Source organism: Stigmatopora argus, chromosome 1 (assembly GCF_051989625.1).
Source record: "Stigmatopora argus isolate UIUO_Sarg chromosome 1, RoL_Sarg_1.0, whole genome shotgun sequence".
NCBI classification, from domain to species: domain Eukaryota; kingdom Metazoa; phylum Chordata; class Actinopteri; order Syngnathiformes; family Syngnathidae; genus Stigmatopora; species Stigmatopora argus.
This window is the reverse complement of record NC_135387.1, coordinates 30082401-30097789: the sequence shown is the minus strand read 5'-3', so window position 1 is coordinate 30097789 and position 15389 is coordinate 30082401. Positions and strand designations below refer to the sequence as shown.

Sequence of the window (15389 nt, the reverse complement as noted above, 5' to 3'; positions counted from 1 at the left end):
CTAATGACAATTGCAGTTTTCTTTTTTTTCATCATAAATGATGCGGTAGCACTGTATGGCATCATTCAATTCATTTGCAAACTTTGTGCAACGTTCAATATTTGGGTCCTGCTGCTCCATCTTTATGTTTATAAATGGTACTGACGGTCGAACGATTCAAGTTGTATTCCCGTGCAACGCAATGGCACAATTTTTCAGAATAAAACTTAATTACCCACAATCAATACGTGGGTAGGCTGTTATTCCTTCCTTAGCCTGTTAGCTCCCGCGATCGCTTATTCAAGACTACTTCTCGTTGGCAAGTGGTCGTGCGTTATCTTATTGTGAGGACATTTGTGTGCATCATTTTTATTATATTTTGAAGGGAATACAACAGCCAACAGCCCATCGATAGCGAACGTGAGGGTGGAGGCGTGGCTAACTGCTAACCCGCCCAGAATGAAGGTAAAAAAAAAATAGAATTCAGTTTTGTGTAAAGTTACATTAAACGTATGTTTGAGTGTGTCTGTATATATTAATCCAAGTACATTTAAATTTGTTTGTTCGGTTATGAGTGCGTTGCCATGGATAAAGTCCCCCCGTTTTTTTGGAATGTGGGAGGAAGCCAGAGTACCTGGAGAAAACCCACGCAGGACGAGAATGTGGATTTTCGGGCATATAAGGTCGTGTGAATTTTTTTATTTTGAAATTCATTTTTGTTTGTTTGTAGTTAATAAAATGACTGATTGAAAATGACAATGTGCATTGACCTGACTTGCTTTTGTGGGCCGCACAAAGTGGCGTGGCGGGCCGAAATCTGGCCCCCGGCCCGCCTCTAGGACACCAGTTCGATCGCCGGTGTCAAAGTAGCGGGCCGGGGGTCAAATCTGGCCCGTCGCATCATTTTCTGATTTATGATCAAATTCAAATGAAGATTATAGATGTGTATTATATTTCCTGATGTTCCCCCTTTTAAATTAATAATTGCATTTTTTTTACTCCAAAATTGTTTTTTTTCTGTTTGTGTTGTTTTCAGTACAAAAGGTATTTTTGAAAATCTAAAAATAATTTGATTTGATCAATTATTTTATTTATTTATTTACTTATTTATGACCTATTTATTTATGTCTAAAATATCTGTGTCTGTATTCTCACCCTCTTGCTACTGTGACAGTGAAATTTCCCAAGTACGGGATGAATAAAGTTATCTAATTTAATCTAATCTTAATAAATATATAAAAATATTTTCTGTTTTCCACTTCATTAGTTAACATAATTAAAAATACTCCTTCCTTTTAAAATGAAAAACAAATGATTAAACGGTTTTTTCCCTTTAAGAAAAAAAGATTAAACATTATTTTAGATCGCAAACGTAATATTTAAGGCTTTTAATCCAGTTCTTTTGATCCTTTTTTAAATACCTAAATATTATATCTAAATTTTTTCCTCTTTCCACTTTTATTTTCCACAGTAAATAAACATAATTTAAAAAAGGCAATATTTACTCTTTATCCTCTGTAAATAAAAAACAAAAGGTCAAAACATGATAGATTTAATAGTTTAAAATGTTAACTAATTAAATAGCGAGAGAGATTCAATATGTTTTTTTTGTCCAACGTTTCTTTCGATATGTTTTTCAATTTGTAGGAATGGTTACAAATTAATTTTTCTCATTACTTAATGTACAGTAACTAAATGAAGGTCCCTAAAAGGATAATCTAATCTTTGCTGCCCCCTGCTGGACATAATGTTGACGTGCAGAATAGTTTATCAAATCTCCAATGTAACATTAATATAAATTGTTTGCAATTAATAAATTAACGTAATACAGTGGACAGATTTTTTTTGTTTAAAAAATACATTTAAGACTTTATAGAGCACGTGATGTTTTTGGAATTCGAAATTGTTCTATTTTTAAACATGAATCATTATTGTATTTTTTTCTTATATTTTTTTAATTATCAGAAACTACAATTTTAGGCGGGATGGTGACGTGTGGTTAGAACGACCGCCTCACAGTTCTAAGATCGGGGTTCAATACCCGAAAGCTTTTAGTCTTCCTCTTTGCAATTTGATTTTATTTATTTTATTTCATTTTATATATTTATGGCTCAATCAATTAAAACGACTGGGTTCGGTTTTAGTGGACAAGCCAGCGGAAATGTCTTCATATCAATGTAGATTTGCGTCATCTGGTTCAACCATTCTCTCAGATAGTACCGGAAATGCAGCACTTTTGACAAAATCAAATACATACCAAGTATTAAACTAACCTAAATTTGATTCAAACCGTTACAAACTACTAATTAAGAGATATTTCTTTGAATATGTTTTAATATAGACGTAAATGTTTACATATTTAACCCCGTATGAGCATTTGAGACAATATCTTTGATTTATTTTGACGTTTTTTTAGCGGAAGTAAAACGTTGAGACGGGTTTGACAAAGCGGAACGTCATTACGTCATTATCAACAACGAAACTAGTGTTTGGTGAGCTGCAGCCATTTCTTACGTCGCTGTATTTTACTGCTGGTTTTGTGCTGAAATATATTAAAATATATAAATTTTTGTACGCAGGGAAGATTATCGTGGGTTATTGGCTGGCTCACAAGCCAGTTTAATCACTTCGGGATGGACCCAACCAGTCGATACCAAGTGGTAAGTGTTAAGGCTTCAGTGGCGATGTTTGGCCTATAAAACGGGCCGAACGAATACTACGATTTTTACCTTTAAATTAAAGCGTGTTATATTTCAATATTTACTTTGTTCGCTCAGTTTTGACCCCGTTCGAAAATATTTCTCGATTTATATCCCGCATATTAATGGAAAACGGGAAGGTGACTACTTCCGTGTATGCTATGCTATGCTAACATTAGCACACGGGTTATGTAAACAACAGCAGTATGGAGCCACATAAAAATGTGTGTCGTATATTTACCTTATGTTGATAAAACTGATGTGAATGACATTATATTCGTAATATAGACAGACAGAGATAAAAATGTAAGGTTTTATGGCGACGTGCGTTGATTTTTTTCCAGTCTGTCAAAAAGGGTTGTGAAACTTCCCTTTTTTAGACTATTTCACCTATAACATTTAAAAAAATGTATGTAAAACCCTAATGAAAAAGAGAAATTATGCGCATATATGTCACGAATAGTGACCTTTAAAAAGTTAAGTATCACACGTCAAACGGGACATTCAGAATCTACGCGGATTAAATTAAAATCCATGTAATTAAGGTCTTAAACTGAAATAAAATCCATGTAATTAAGGTTTTAAATTGACTGATAAGTCATTATAGGTATTACATTTCCCAGAAGGTATATTTAACGACATTGGGAATACACTATGTGCACTCACGTTCACCCCGTAATGGATATTCGCTATAAAATAGTTATAATATACATAATTGATTTAGTTCAGATATGGCCCTATCATAGTTGTGTTGATTTTTTTTTTTTAAATGTAGAAATTGCTTATCCAGACATTTACACTTGAAATTTATAAAAATATGGTCTTGTAATAAAAAAAGTACCAGTACAAAGGTAATTTTTTTTTCACAGGAACCATATGAACTGAAAAAAGAAAATAAACATGGCCGCCATTGGTGTTTTCTTTTTCAGCTGCACAATGAGGACGACCCCTCCGAAGCCTCCGGCGGGGAGGACCGGCAGCCGTCCGCCGACGCCCAGCCCGGAACGTCGTTGGACCAAAGCCGGTCACCGAGCGGCGTGATTCCCGTCCCAGATGCGGCGGTAGAACCCGCGGGCGCGGAGGCGGCTCCGCCCCCTTACGCCTCCATCGACCTGGGGGCAACCGCAGCTGGTTGGTATTCAAAAAATCATGCTGAAATTAATGATCAGCACTTTTTTTGCGATGACTTAAACCATTCAATAATAGTAATAAACAATAATAACGAAAAAAAAAGTTGATTTAGGCATGTTTTAAGTAAAAATGAAGCCAAAAATAATTTTATTACGACTGTACTGTTCTAAGTGCTGTATTATCTGCACTATAAGGCGCAACTAAAAGATGGCAGGGCACTTTATAATACCATGTGCCTTATATATGGATCAATATTGGTTCATCATTGTATGAAATTTCATTTAGCACGGCTCCCTCTGGTTGATGGACAACACAATTGCTAACTACGTACTACTATTATTACTACTACTACAGCTCCATCTAGTGCATGGGTGTCAGACTTGGGTTGGTTCGCAGGCCGCGTTAACGTCAACTTGATTTCACGTGGGCCGGACCATTTTAGATATAATATTTAGATTTTTTGAAATAAATTGATTAAAAGCCCTGAATATTCAGTTTTTTTATAGATCTAAAACAATGTTTATTTTAGCTTTTTTAAATGTATTTTTAGATTTTACAAAATGATTTTTGAACGAAAAACACAGAAACTCTATTTTATGTGGGCCGGACCATTTTAGAAATAATATTTAGATTTTTTTTAATAAATGGTTTAAAAGAACTGGATTAAAAGCCCTGAATATTCAGTTTTTTATAGATCTAAAACAATGTTTATTTTAGCTTTTTAAAATATATTTTGAGATTTTACAAAATGATTTTTGAACTAAAAACAGAAAAAAATGGATTAAAAAATGTCAATTATTGATTTAAAAGGGGGAAAATCAGGAAATGTAAAATAGATCGGACCATTTTAGATATAATATTTAGATTTCTTTAATGGATTAAAAGCCCTGAATATTCGTTTTTTTATAGATCTAAAACAATGTTTATTTTAGCTTTTTTAAAATGTATTTTTAGATTTTACAAAATTATTTTTTAAATAAAATCACAGAAAAAATTGATTAAATAATGACAATTATTGATTTAAAAGGGAAAATCAGGACATTTAATATACATTTATACTCTTCATTTTAATTTGATCCTAAAACAGAAAGTCAGCACTCATCATTTACTTTCCCGGGCCACACAAAATTATGCGGTGGGCCAGATTTGGCCCCCGGGCCGCCACTTTGACACTAGTTTACATAATGCGATTTTCTTAAGATTTTTCCCTTCAAAGTAACATTTGTTCTCCCTATTAAAACCATGAATATGGAGATGAAAGTTCTCAATCAGGGGGCGGCTTATACGCGAGAAATTATAAAATTCAACCATTTTAAGGGTGTGGCTTATACGCAAGAAAATATGGTACTTTGCTTTATAATGAATCCGGTGCGCCTTATATATGAAATAAATTTTAAGATATACGATTCATTAAATGTGCATTATTATTATTATTATTAATGTATTATTTTTGATGGCATTGACAGCGGAGAGCAGTTTCCAAAGCGACTTCCCGGTGCCGCCGCCGTACAGCGTGGCCACATCGTTGCCCACCTACGACGAAGCGGAAAAAGCCAAAGCCGCCGCCATGGCCGCTTCGGCCGCGGAGATCGTTACAAGGGTACGTGGCCGCCCCGTTTTTCTATGGGTTGATATTCCCACCAGAATCACCACTCCTTCGTTTGTGAATGCGTTCCCGTCAGGACGAGGAATTTCTTCCCCGAGACGATTTTAGCGACGCCGACCAACTGCGAGTGGGGAACGACGGAATCTTCATGTTGGCTTTTTTCAGTAAGTAAAGCACTTTAAAACACCTTGCCAATGACATTATGTTGACTACTTGTTTATTGATTATTTGTCTGTTTGTTGTTGTTATTTGTCCACGTGTTGAAAGCTTTAAATCTCATTACAGTTGTATAATGACAATACAGTGGTACCTTGAGATACGAGCTTAATGCGTTCCGGGACTGAGCTCGTATGTCGATTTACTCGTAACTCAAACGAACGTTTCCCATAGGAATGAACTAAAAACAAATTAATTTGTTCCAACCCTCTGAAAAAACACCAAAAACAGGTTATTGGATTGGAAAAACATTTTGATTTGTTCTAATTCGACATCTATTAACAAATAACTAGTGGTTTAATAGTACTAAAATGTGTTTAATAGTACTTAAATTAGACGGATTTCGCGGGGGAGACTTTTTGCACGGCAACGCGCTCGTAACATAACATAAACAAATTGAAATGAACTTGGATTACGATGCAGACACACTCAAGAATAAGTTTTATAGAACGCACGACCACTTGCCTACGAAGGTAGTTTATACTCCTCTCGTATTAGCGAACAAGCTCAGCCATTCGCACTGACTAATGGGAAAAAAAACACTGGAAAATTGCAAGGTTCCGCCCAGTGGTCGTGTAGAGACATTACATGAGGGAGTTGCGACGGTAAAGACTGTGGCCATGATGTCCGCTGTATGCTTGTATATCAAAATTTGTCTCATATCTCAAGATAAATATTTGCTCAAAATTTTACTCGTATCTCAAATTGATCGGATGTCGGGGCACTTGTATGTCGAGGTACCAATGTAAAAGCATTGAGTTCAATTCAATTGGGAGCAAATGCTTGACTCACAAATGCCTGTTTTTGTCTCCCTCTAGTGGCCTTCCTGTTTAACTGGATCGGTTTCTGTCTATCTTTCTGCTTAACCAACACCATCGCAGGCCGCTACGGCGCCATTTGTGGCTTCGGGCTATCGCTCATCAAGTGGATTCTCATTGTCCGGGTATGTGCGCGTGACAAAACGGAATGGTTACTGAAAATCTCACCTTTTGTAAAAATAATGACCATTTTGAATGTGGATTTTATTTTGTAGTACTCCGACTACTTCACTGGCTACTTCAATGGTCAGTACTGGCTTTGGTGGATCTTCCTGTTGCTTGGTATGTCCTTCCAACTTGGTTATTCCACACAACGTAATTTTCCAACAAAAAGTTGACACTTTTTCTATCAATTTCTATAACTTAGCAGCTCGATTATTATTTTTTTAGACAAATAGTCGTCATCTCTAACAGCCTAATACCAATTTTTAGTCACAAATTATGGATGCGCGTTATACTCGAATTAATATGGTTATTCCACGCAATGTAATTTTTGAACAAAACGTTGACACTTTTTCTATTAATTTCTATAACTTAGCAACTAGATTTTTTTATTTAATTTATTTATTTTACCTTTTTTAAAATATATTTTTAGATTTTACAAAATGATTTTTGAACTAAAAACACCGAAAAAATGCATTAAAAAAATGACAATGATTGATTTAAAAGGAGGAAAATCAGGAAATTTAATATACATCTATACTCTTCATTTTAATTTGATCCTAAAACAGAAAGTGGGCACTCATGATTCACTTTCTCGGGCCGCACAAAATGATGCGGCGGGCCAGATTTGGCCCCCGGGCCGCCACTTTGACACCTGTGCTTTAAAGTAACACATTTGTACTCCCTATTAAAACCATGAATATGGAGCTGAAAATTGGGAACCAGGGGGCGGCTTATACTCGAGAAATTGTAAAATTAAACAATTTTTAAGGCAATTTTAAGGGTACGGCTTATACGCGGAGGCAGCTAATATGCGAGAAAATACGGTATATTTCTATGTAACATTTCCATATAAATATCCCATTTGAAGGCAAAGACTCGGGTCAAAATCGGTAGCAAAGAATGTTATTTATTTTTTGATTTTTTTACATATTTGTTTGTTACTTGGCTCATAGTCAGGCTTTAATGACTCACTCTTCCTGCGCAGGTCTCCTGCTATTCTTCAGAGGTTTTGTCAACTACCTCAAAGTCCGCAACATGTCCGAAGACATGGCCTCCTCGCACAGAACGCGTCTCCTTTTCCTGTACTAACAAGGTAAAACAACATCCGTCGCTTTCAAAGTTCCCCAAATCATTTCCCGCTTCTTCCCCCTTAGGGCTCCGCCCCTCCGTCGCCATTCCGTTCCACTCCCACGTCCAACATCTACCACCCCTCCCCCACCCTCGAATGACCTGCCAGACCATCGCCACGGCGAAGAGGAAGAAGGGCAGCAAAGAAAGAGAAAAAATAAACGTAAGGAGAAACGTGTAGTCGAATGTATAGCGGATCGATTTTTTTCTTTTTTCCCATTTACCGTAAGTCATGCCGGTGAGCCAATGAACTTTTTTAAATCAAGTCTTACTTACTTCATCCCGAATGAAGCACTTTGACCTTTGACCCTCTGCTGCCTACATCCATCCTAGTTCCAACTTTACTCATTTTCACTTTAATCAACACTAGGCAATTCATAACTGCGCATGATAGGACCAGCTTACATATCCCGTGATGACAATAATCGGATTTTTAGGCAATAATTCAATTATTAATACCTAAGAAGAACAAAAGAATGTTTTTTGGCACGTCTGAGCCACTAAATAAAACATATTTCAGGCTCCTATGCATCACAAGTTTACCAAAATAGGGCTAGTAACAAATATTTTCAGCTGTGCTCTTATTTTGGCGGGGAAAAACCTGGAGATAACCGTATTTTCTTGCATATAAGCCCCTCCCGTATAAGCCACACCCCTTAAAATGACCTTAAAACCGTATTTTCTTGCAAATAAGCCCCTCCCGTATAAGCCGCATCCCTTAAAATGGCCTTAAAATCGTTGAATTTGACAATTTCTCACGTATAAGCCACGCCCTGATTCCCAATTTTCACCTCCATATTCATGGTTTTAATAGGGAGTACAAATGTCTTACATTGAAGGGAAAAAATTTAAGAAAAATCATATTTCTGAGATACTTTATGAATCAAAAGCACATTATTAGAGTCAATATCATAAGGAATTCATTCATTCAGTAATGGTTGTTTTCTTACTGCAAAACTGAAAATAACAAACAAATAATTAATATTAATTTGCTGACATCCACTGGTGAAAAAGAGTAATACATATTATTCATAAATAATTCATAGATAAAATTATTCATAAATAATTCATAGATAAAATTATTCAAAAATAATTCATAGATAAAATTATTCATAAATAATTCATAGATAAAATTATTCATAAAAAAACCATACATAAAATTATTCATAAATAAAGTTATTAATACATAATTCATGAATAAAATTATTAATAAATAATTCATAAATACAAATATTAATACATAATTCATAAATAAAAATATTAATAAATAATTCATAAACAAAAATATTAATACATAATTCATAAACAAAAATATTAATAAATAAATCATAAATAAAAATATTAATAAATAATTCATAAAAATATATAATAAAAAACAATCATTTATAAATACTCTGAATAACAATCTAAATCAGATCGAGATTACAGCCGAAAATTGGGTAAAACCAGATCGGTTTTAATAAAAAAATGTATCGTATTAACTCACATATAAGCCGCCCCCACGTATTAGCCGCACCCTTAACATTTCCTAAAAATTGTTGAATTTTACAATTTCTCGAGTATAAGACGACTCCGACAATTTTTCATGTCCATATTCGTGGTTATAATAGAGAGTACAAATGTGTTACTTTGAAGGGAAAATCTTAAGAAAAATCATATTTCTGAAAAACTAATTTAAAAGCACATTATTAGGGTCAATATCATAAGGAATTCATTCATCCAGTAATGGTTGTTTTCTTACTGCAAAACTGAAAATAACCAACAAATAATTATAATTAATGTGCTGACATCTACTGGTGAAAAAGAGTATAGCAATGCTTTAAGTCTTATGCGCATATAAGCCGTACCCTTGATTCAAGTCGTCATTTTTTGGAGTTTCAAATCAGGCTTATATGCGAGAAAATACGGAAAGTTGACCAGAAAGCAAAAAAAAATGTTTATAAGTCCTATGCAATGTTACTTACAAAAATATTTTGGATTACAACGATGCAACAGTTTGGCGATATAACTCAAATATGATTGGCCAGGCATTTTTTAGCTGGATAAATGTCCGTCCTTTTCGTTAAAAATGTTTGTGGGAGCACGCCGAGTGACATAAACTCTTAATTGCTAGTTTGTACTTAAAAAATAATGTAAAAAACATAAATAAAGCAAGCAGAGACGCGGATGTCATCGTCAGAGTAAACACCAACCCCAAAAAGTTCAATGTAAATATCAGCCTGATACCAATTCATATTTGCACTTTGAACTTCTGTACAGTATAATTTGTGAATCTGCTTAACTTTATGTGGTGTTGAAGCAGTTAAAAAAAACAAAAAAAAAATCAAAACTGCCTTCTTTGGTTTTGAACTTGAAATCTTAATTGTGTGGTATAACTGCTGTTATTTTTTTGTCTGCTTTTTTCTTTGCACTTTTGACTTTTCACACTGATTTTTTTTTTTCTTTTATCATCTGAACTGTGACTGTTTATATTTTGCCAAACTCTTTCTCGCCATTTTTTTTTCTGCCCTCAGCCTTTTTTTTTCAGCAATATCCAAATTTGACGCATTGATTTTTCATGCATGAACGATTAGCAGGGATTTCGCTCAATTTAGTTTATTTACATACAAAAGCCATGAACCAGTACAAAGAACAACTGAAATAAAATGGCAGTCATTTTGTTGTTGCTTTGGCAATTGTAACTCGTCATTTATTGTAACTGGAATTAATTCATGTATTGGAAAATGCCAATAAAATTCCAAAACGTATGGACTGTTGTACTCATTTTTTATGCATTAAAGAATTAGAGCTAACTTTGAAGTATTCATCAAAAATTAATGTTCAAGTAAAAGTTATTATTTTATGAACATACGTAGTAATTAATCATGCCGGCTTTCCACCGTTAGATAGTGACGTCATACACTAAGCGACGGTAGTTTTTGAGAAAAGCGAACTTCTTCGTGTATTTTTGTTTTACCACGCCATAGTTTATTACTTTTATTCATTAAGAATTAGAGCTAAATTTTAAGTATTCAGCAAAAACAAACGTTCAAAAAAAAGTTATTATTTTTTGAACATACGTAGTAATTAATCATGCCGGCTTTCCCCCGTTAGATAGTGACGTCATACACTAAGCGACGGTACTTTGTGAGAAAAGCGAACTTCGTGTATTTTTGTTTTACCACGCCATAGTTTATCACTTTTATGCATTAAAGAATTAGAGCTAACTTTTAAGTATTTAGCAAAAACAAATCTTCAAGTAAAAGTTATTATTTTATGAAAATACGTAGTAATTAATAATGCCGGCTTTCCACCCTTAGATAGTGACGTCATACACTAAGCGACGGTACTTTTTGAGAAAAACGAACTTCTTCGTGTAGTTATTTTTTACCCCGTCATAGTTTATTAAATTTGTGGAGAAAACAATCTAATCGATTCGTTACAATTTTCCTTTTTATTCGACATTATAGTTTTTACTTCATTTTTGAGTTCAAGAGTACCGGCTGTAAACGCTACTTTTTACACCAATGAGACGTCGCAATAATATTCACGTGACTCATTATCTACCAATTAGACGTAAGCTTTTAGTCACATGACCCCACGCACACGCCGTATGGGTAATTATGTTTGATTACGCCAACCTGTTCAATCAAGTGGCATGTTTGTAACGCCAAGACAGCTCAACTCTCCGCAAAAAGTCAACAATATATGGAGTTTTTGATTTTATTTGGCCCGGAAAGTCCACGCCAGAACCGAAGAAATGATCGATTTAAAGTCATGGTATGTTTATTTTTATTTTTAAGACACTCACGCTATAAATATCAAATGTTTTAATTCTGTGTTTTCTAACCGGACTTCTGAGTACAGCTAAATATCAATCCTATGACTAAAATATGCATAATTTCATAATTACAACTCTGATCATCAACATTGCAGCCCACCCTTGATTTTCCTAACGTGTTTAACCCCATAAATGAGGCTTTAATGTTAAATAAAAAACGATAGCTGCACATAAAGTCTGCACGAGCTGTAATAACCTCTTTAAACCACTGGAGGGTGCTATCGTCTCACGTCACCATGTTGCTAAGTCTTCTTCGGGCTATTTAAGAATATCGATTCCCGATTTTTGCAGTTGTTTCATTCAACTTCACGTCTTTGTGTCCGATGAATATCATTTAATAACTAAGAAAATGTAGCTTTTTCATTTCTACTGTCCCAGTGCAACAATATTTTGAAAAATTCAATTCTTTAAGTCCCACTATAATAATAAATAAATAATCAATAGATCAATTTGACGTGAATATCCGGTTTTGACGAACAACTTGCACACAAAACACATGAAAAGTTGTGCCACTACGTTCACACGTGCCGCCATTTTGGGGAAAAAATAAATACAAAATGGGATTTAACTGGGCGGCCTGGTGGTTTAAGTGGTTAGCGCTTCGGCCTCACAGCTCTGGGGTGCTGGGTTCAAATCCAGGTTGATACACCCGTATGATGTTTGCGTGGGTTTTCTCCGGGTACTCCGGTTTCATCCCACATTGAAAACAAACATGCATGATTGGACACTCTAAATCGCCCCTAGCTATGATTGTGTGTCCTTTCTCTCCATTCTGGGTGTCCCCTGCCTCTGGCCTGAAGTCAGCTAGGGTAGACTCCAGCACCCCCGTGAACCTAGTGAGGATAAATTGGTTCAGAAAATGATTTTTTTTGCCATTTTTGCAAGATTTATTAGGCAGAAAAGTAGTACAGTTTGTGGCTAAGTGAAGTCCAATAGACCAAATTCAGTTAAAATGGGTTTTATTCTTGTTTACACTTGGGGACATTTGAATTCATGAGCCAGATCTACATTCCCGTCAACTGGTTTATACGAGGAGGGAGTGAACCTGGTTTTATTTTAGCAGTAAACAAGCGTAAAAGTTTGTTTCCCTCTCCACCAACCGAGAACACGACGCTGGCCTCCTTTCAGGGCCCTCGCTTAAGGGCCTTATTAATAATTTGACAACTTTCCTCAAAGATGAATTATGGCCATCTTTGAGGGCGCCGAGATGCAATATGTGTCATTCCAGCCAGCCCGGTTGTTTGTCTCATTGTGCCGTGCCTTGATTGGCCAGTGACCCATTTGGGGTGTGCCCCGCCTCCTGCCCGTAGTTTTTTGAATACGCTTCAGCACTCCCTGCGAACTTTGTTAAAATAAGTGGTAAGGAAAATGTTTATGCATATTTAGTCATTCATTTTCCATAACGGTTAGCCTTGCAAGTGTCACGAGGGTGCTGGAGTCTAACCCAGCTAGCTACTCTGGGCAGAAGCCCTGTATCGGTTGCCAGCCAATCACAGGGCATGAGGAGAGAAATAACCAACAATTACTAATAGCTAGAGACAATTTAGCCTGGAATTAGCCTAGCACGCATGTTTTTGGGATGTAGGAGGAAAATAAAAATATTTAACAATATTTAAAAGAGAATACAGTCGTACGTCTACTTACAAAAAGCCTCTAGGTATGAATTTTTCAGGTTACAAAACCCTTTAATCTACAAATCAGTGTACATACCCCAGAAAAAAAGAACGTTTTTGCACGCTTGTTATTCATTTTAATACATTATTAGTTTTAGATAGAGTAAACAGAGATGTATTTTACGTGTATCGCCTTCATTCATTACAAGGTCACCAATTACATCTTTAAAAAATGAATTGAATTAGATTAGATTAAGGATTAGATTAGATTAAGGATTAGATTAGATTAAGGACTAGATTAGATTAAGGACTAGATTAGATTAAGGACTAGATTAGATTAAGGACTAGATTAGATTAAGGACTAGATTAGATTAAGGACTAGATTAGATTAAGGACTAGATTAGATTAAGGACTAGATTAGATTAAGGACTAGATTAGATTAAGGACTAGATTAGATTAAGGACTAGATTAGATTAAGGACTAGATTAAGGATTAGGTTAAGGATTAGATTAAGGATTAGATTAAGGATTAGATTAAGGATTAGATTAAGGGTTAGATTAAGGGTTAGATTAAGGGTTAGATTAAGGGTTAGATTAAGGGTTAGATTAAGGGTTAGATTAAGGGTTAGATTAAGGGTTAGATTAAGGGTTAGATTAAGGGTTAGATTAAGGGTTAGATTAAGGATTAGATTAAGGATTAGATTAAGGATTAGATTAAGGATTAGATTAAGGATTAGATTAAGGATTAGATTAAGGATTAGATTAAGGATTAGATTAAGGATTAGATTAAGGATTAGATTAAGGATTAGATTAAGGATTAGATTAAGGATTTGATTAAGGATTTGATTAAGGATTTGATTAAGGATTATATTATATTAAGGATTAGATTAGATTAGATTTTTATTTAGGAAATCTCTTGTTTCACAACTTGGATTTATCGTGCATTTTACATGTAAATTCTGTTATTTGTTCCACGGTCAGGCCGTCGACCCTAGTGAGGATAAAGCGGTTCAGAAAATGAGATGAGATGTCCAAAAAACGTCCAACTAAACCCTTGTAAAAATGTCCCATTTTTTTAACAATAATCTCTATCTTCCTTTTCAGACTTGACGATTTTTCAGATGGAGAACAAACACCAAATCAAGTCTCCATTTTTGGAAGAGGATTTTTTTTTTACCCTTTTTTTACGCCTGACCGCATTGACCCCAAAACAGGTAAGACCACCCTAACACCGCCCGTCACTCAAAAAAAATCCAAACGCGAGTGTGCGTAAGCGCGGCAAAAAAAAAGTCTGGCGCCGCCGTCAACAACTATCCCGTTTTTGTTTGGCCTGCGGGGACCTTTAAATCTCGGGGATTCGAGAGGGGAAAAAAATCGTATTAAAAAGCACATAAAACGCTATATATTGTCAGCAGACTTGATAAAAAATAGCTGTCAGGCATCAGCATTGTTATTAACTTTTATATGCTTGCATTTTCTCTGACAAGACGAGCGCTGACACACGAAAAATTGTTTCTATTAGAAAGTCATAAAGAAAAACATAAAGATCTTCTTTTAAATTCGCGGCAGGAAATGTTGACCTGAGATTTTGGCTCGCAACCGAAAGGATGACAATGGTCCGTAAATGATCTAAATTGGGGTGTCAAACATGGGGCCGGCGGGCCGGAAGTGGCCCGGTAGCGGGGTCCAATCCGGCCCGCTGGGTTGTCATAATACCTGGCAATTTATAGTTTTTTTCCCGTATTTTTTACGTTTTTGGATTATTTCAAATTGTGTACGCCTCACAACAACTTTATTATAGGAATCAAGAGTATGGCTTAAATGATTTACAGCATTGCTATGCTCGTTTTCACCAGTAGATGTCGACAAATTAGTATTTGTTGGTTGTTTTCGGTTTTGCAGTAAGAAAACAACCATTACTGGATGACATATTTCCATATGTTATTGAGCCTAATAATGGGGTTTTGATTCATACAGTATCTCAGAAATATAATTTTTCTTAAGATTTTCCCTTCAAAGTAACACATTTGTACTTCCTATTAAAACCATGAATATGGACGTGAAAAATTGTCGGAGTCGTCTTATACTCGAGTCGAGAAATTGTAAAATTCAACAATTTTTAGGAAATTTTAAGGGTGCGGCCTAACCCTAGATTTTTATTTAGATTTATTAATAATTGTTTTTTTATTGTACAAAATTATTTATGAATTATTTA

The 15389-nt window shown here is 35.0% G+C and overlaps 1 protein-coding gene and 1 long non-coding RNA gene across 3 annotated transcripts in view; both read left to right on the top strand.

Annotated features, from left to right (window-relative positions):
• The first annotated feature begins 2404 nt into the window (after positions 1-2404).
• ndfip2 (Nedd4 family interacting protein 2) lies at positions 2405-10489 on the top strand. 2 transcript variants are annotated; one of them, XM_077615785.1, is made up of 9 exons: positions 2405-2471; positions 2559-2639; positions 3608-3809; positions 5276-5409; positions 5492-5579; positions 6450-6574; positions 6665-6731; positions 7600-7707; positions 7769-10489. In XM_077615785.1, exons 2-8 carry the CDS (start codon positions 2613-2615, stop codon positions 7701-7703), a joined length of 747 nt encoding a protein of 248 aa, XP_077471911.1. In that variant the 5' UTR covers positions 2405-2471; positions 2559-2612; the 3' UTR covers positions 7704-7707; positions 7769-10489. The 2 variants fall into 2 exon arrangements, with proteins under 2 accessions (XP_077471911.1, XP_077471903.1); XM_077615777.1 differs by lacking the exon at positions 2405-2471 and having other exon boundaries at positions 2478-2639.
• Positions 10490-11367: 878 nt separating this feature from the next.
• Positions 11368-15389, top strand: part of LOC144074201 (uncharacterized) — a 211616-nt gene continuing 207594 nt past the window's right edge. Inside the window, exons 1-2 of the long non-coding RNA XR_013300256.1 lie at positions 11368-11501; positions 14279-14388. This is a non-coding gene — a long non-coding RNA (uncharacterized LOC144074201). The remainder of the gene's footprint in view (positions 11502-14278; positions 14389-15389) is intronic.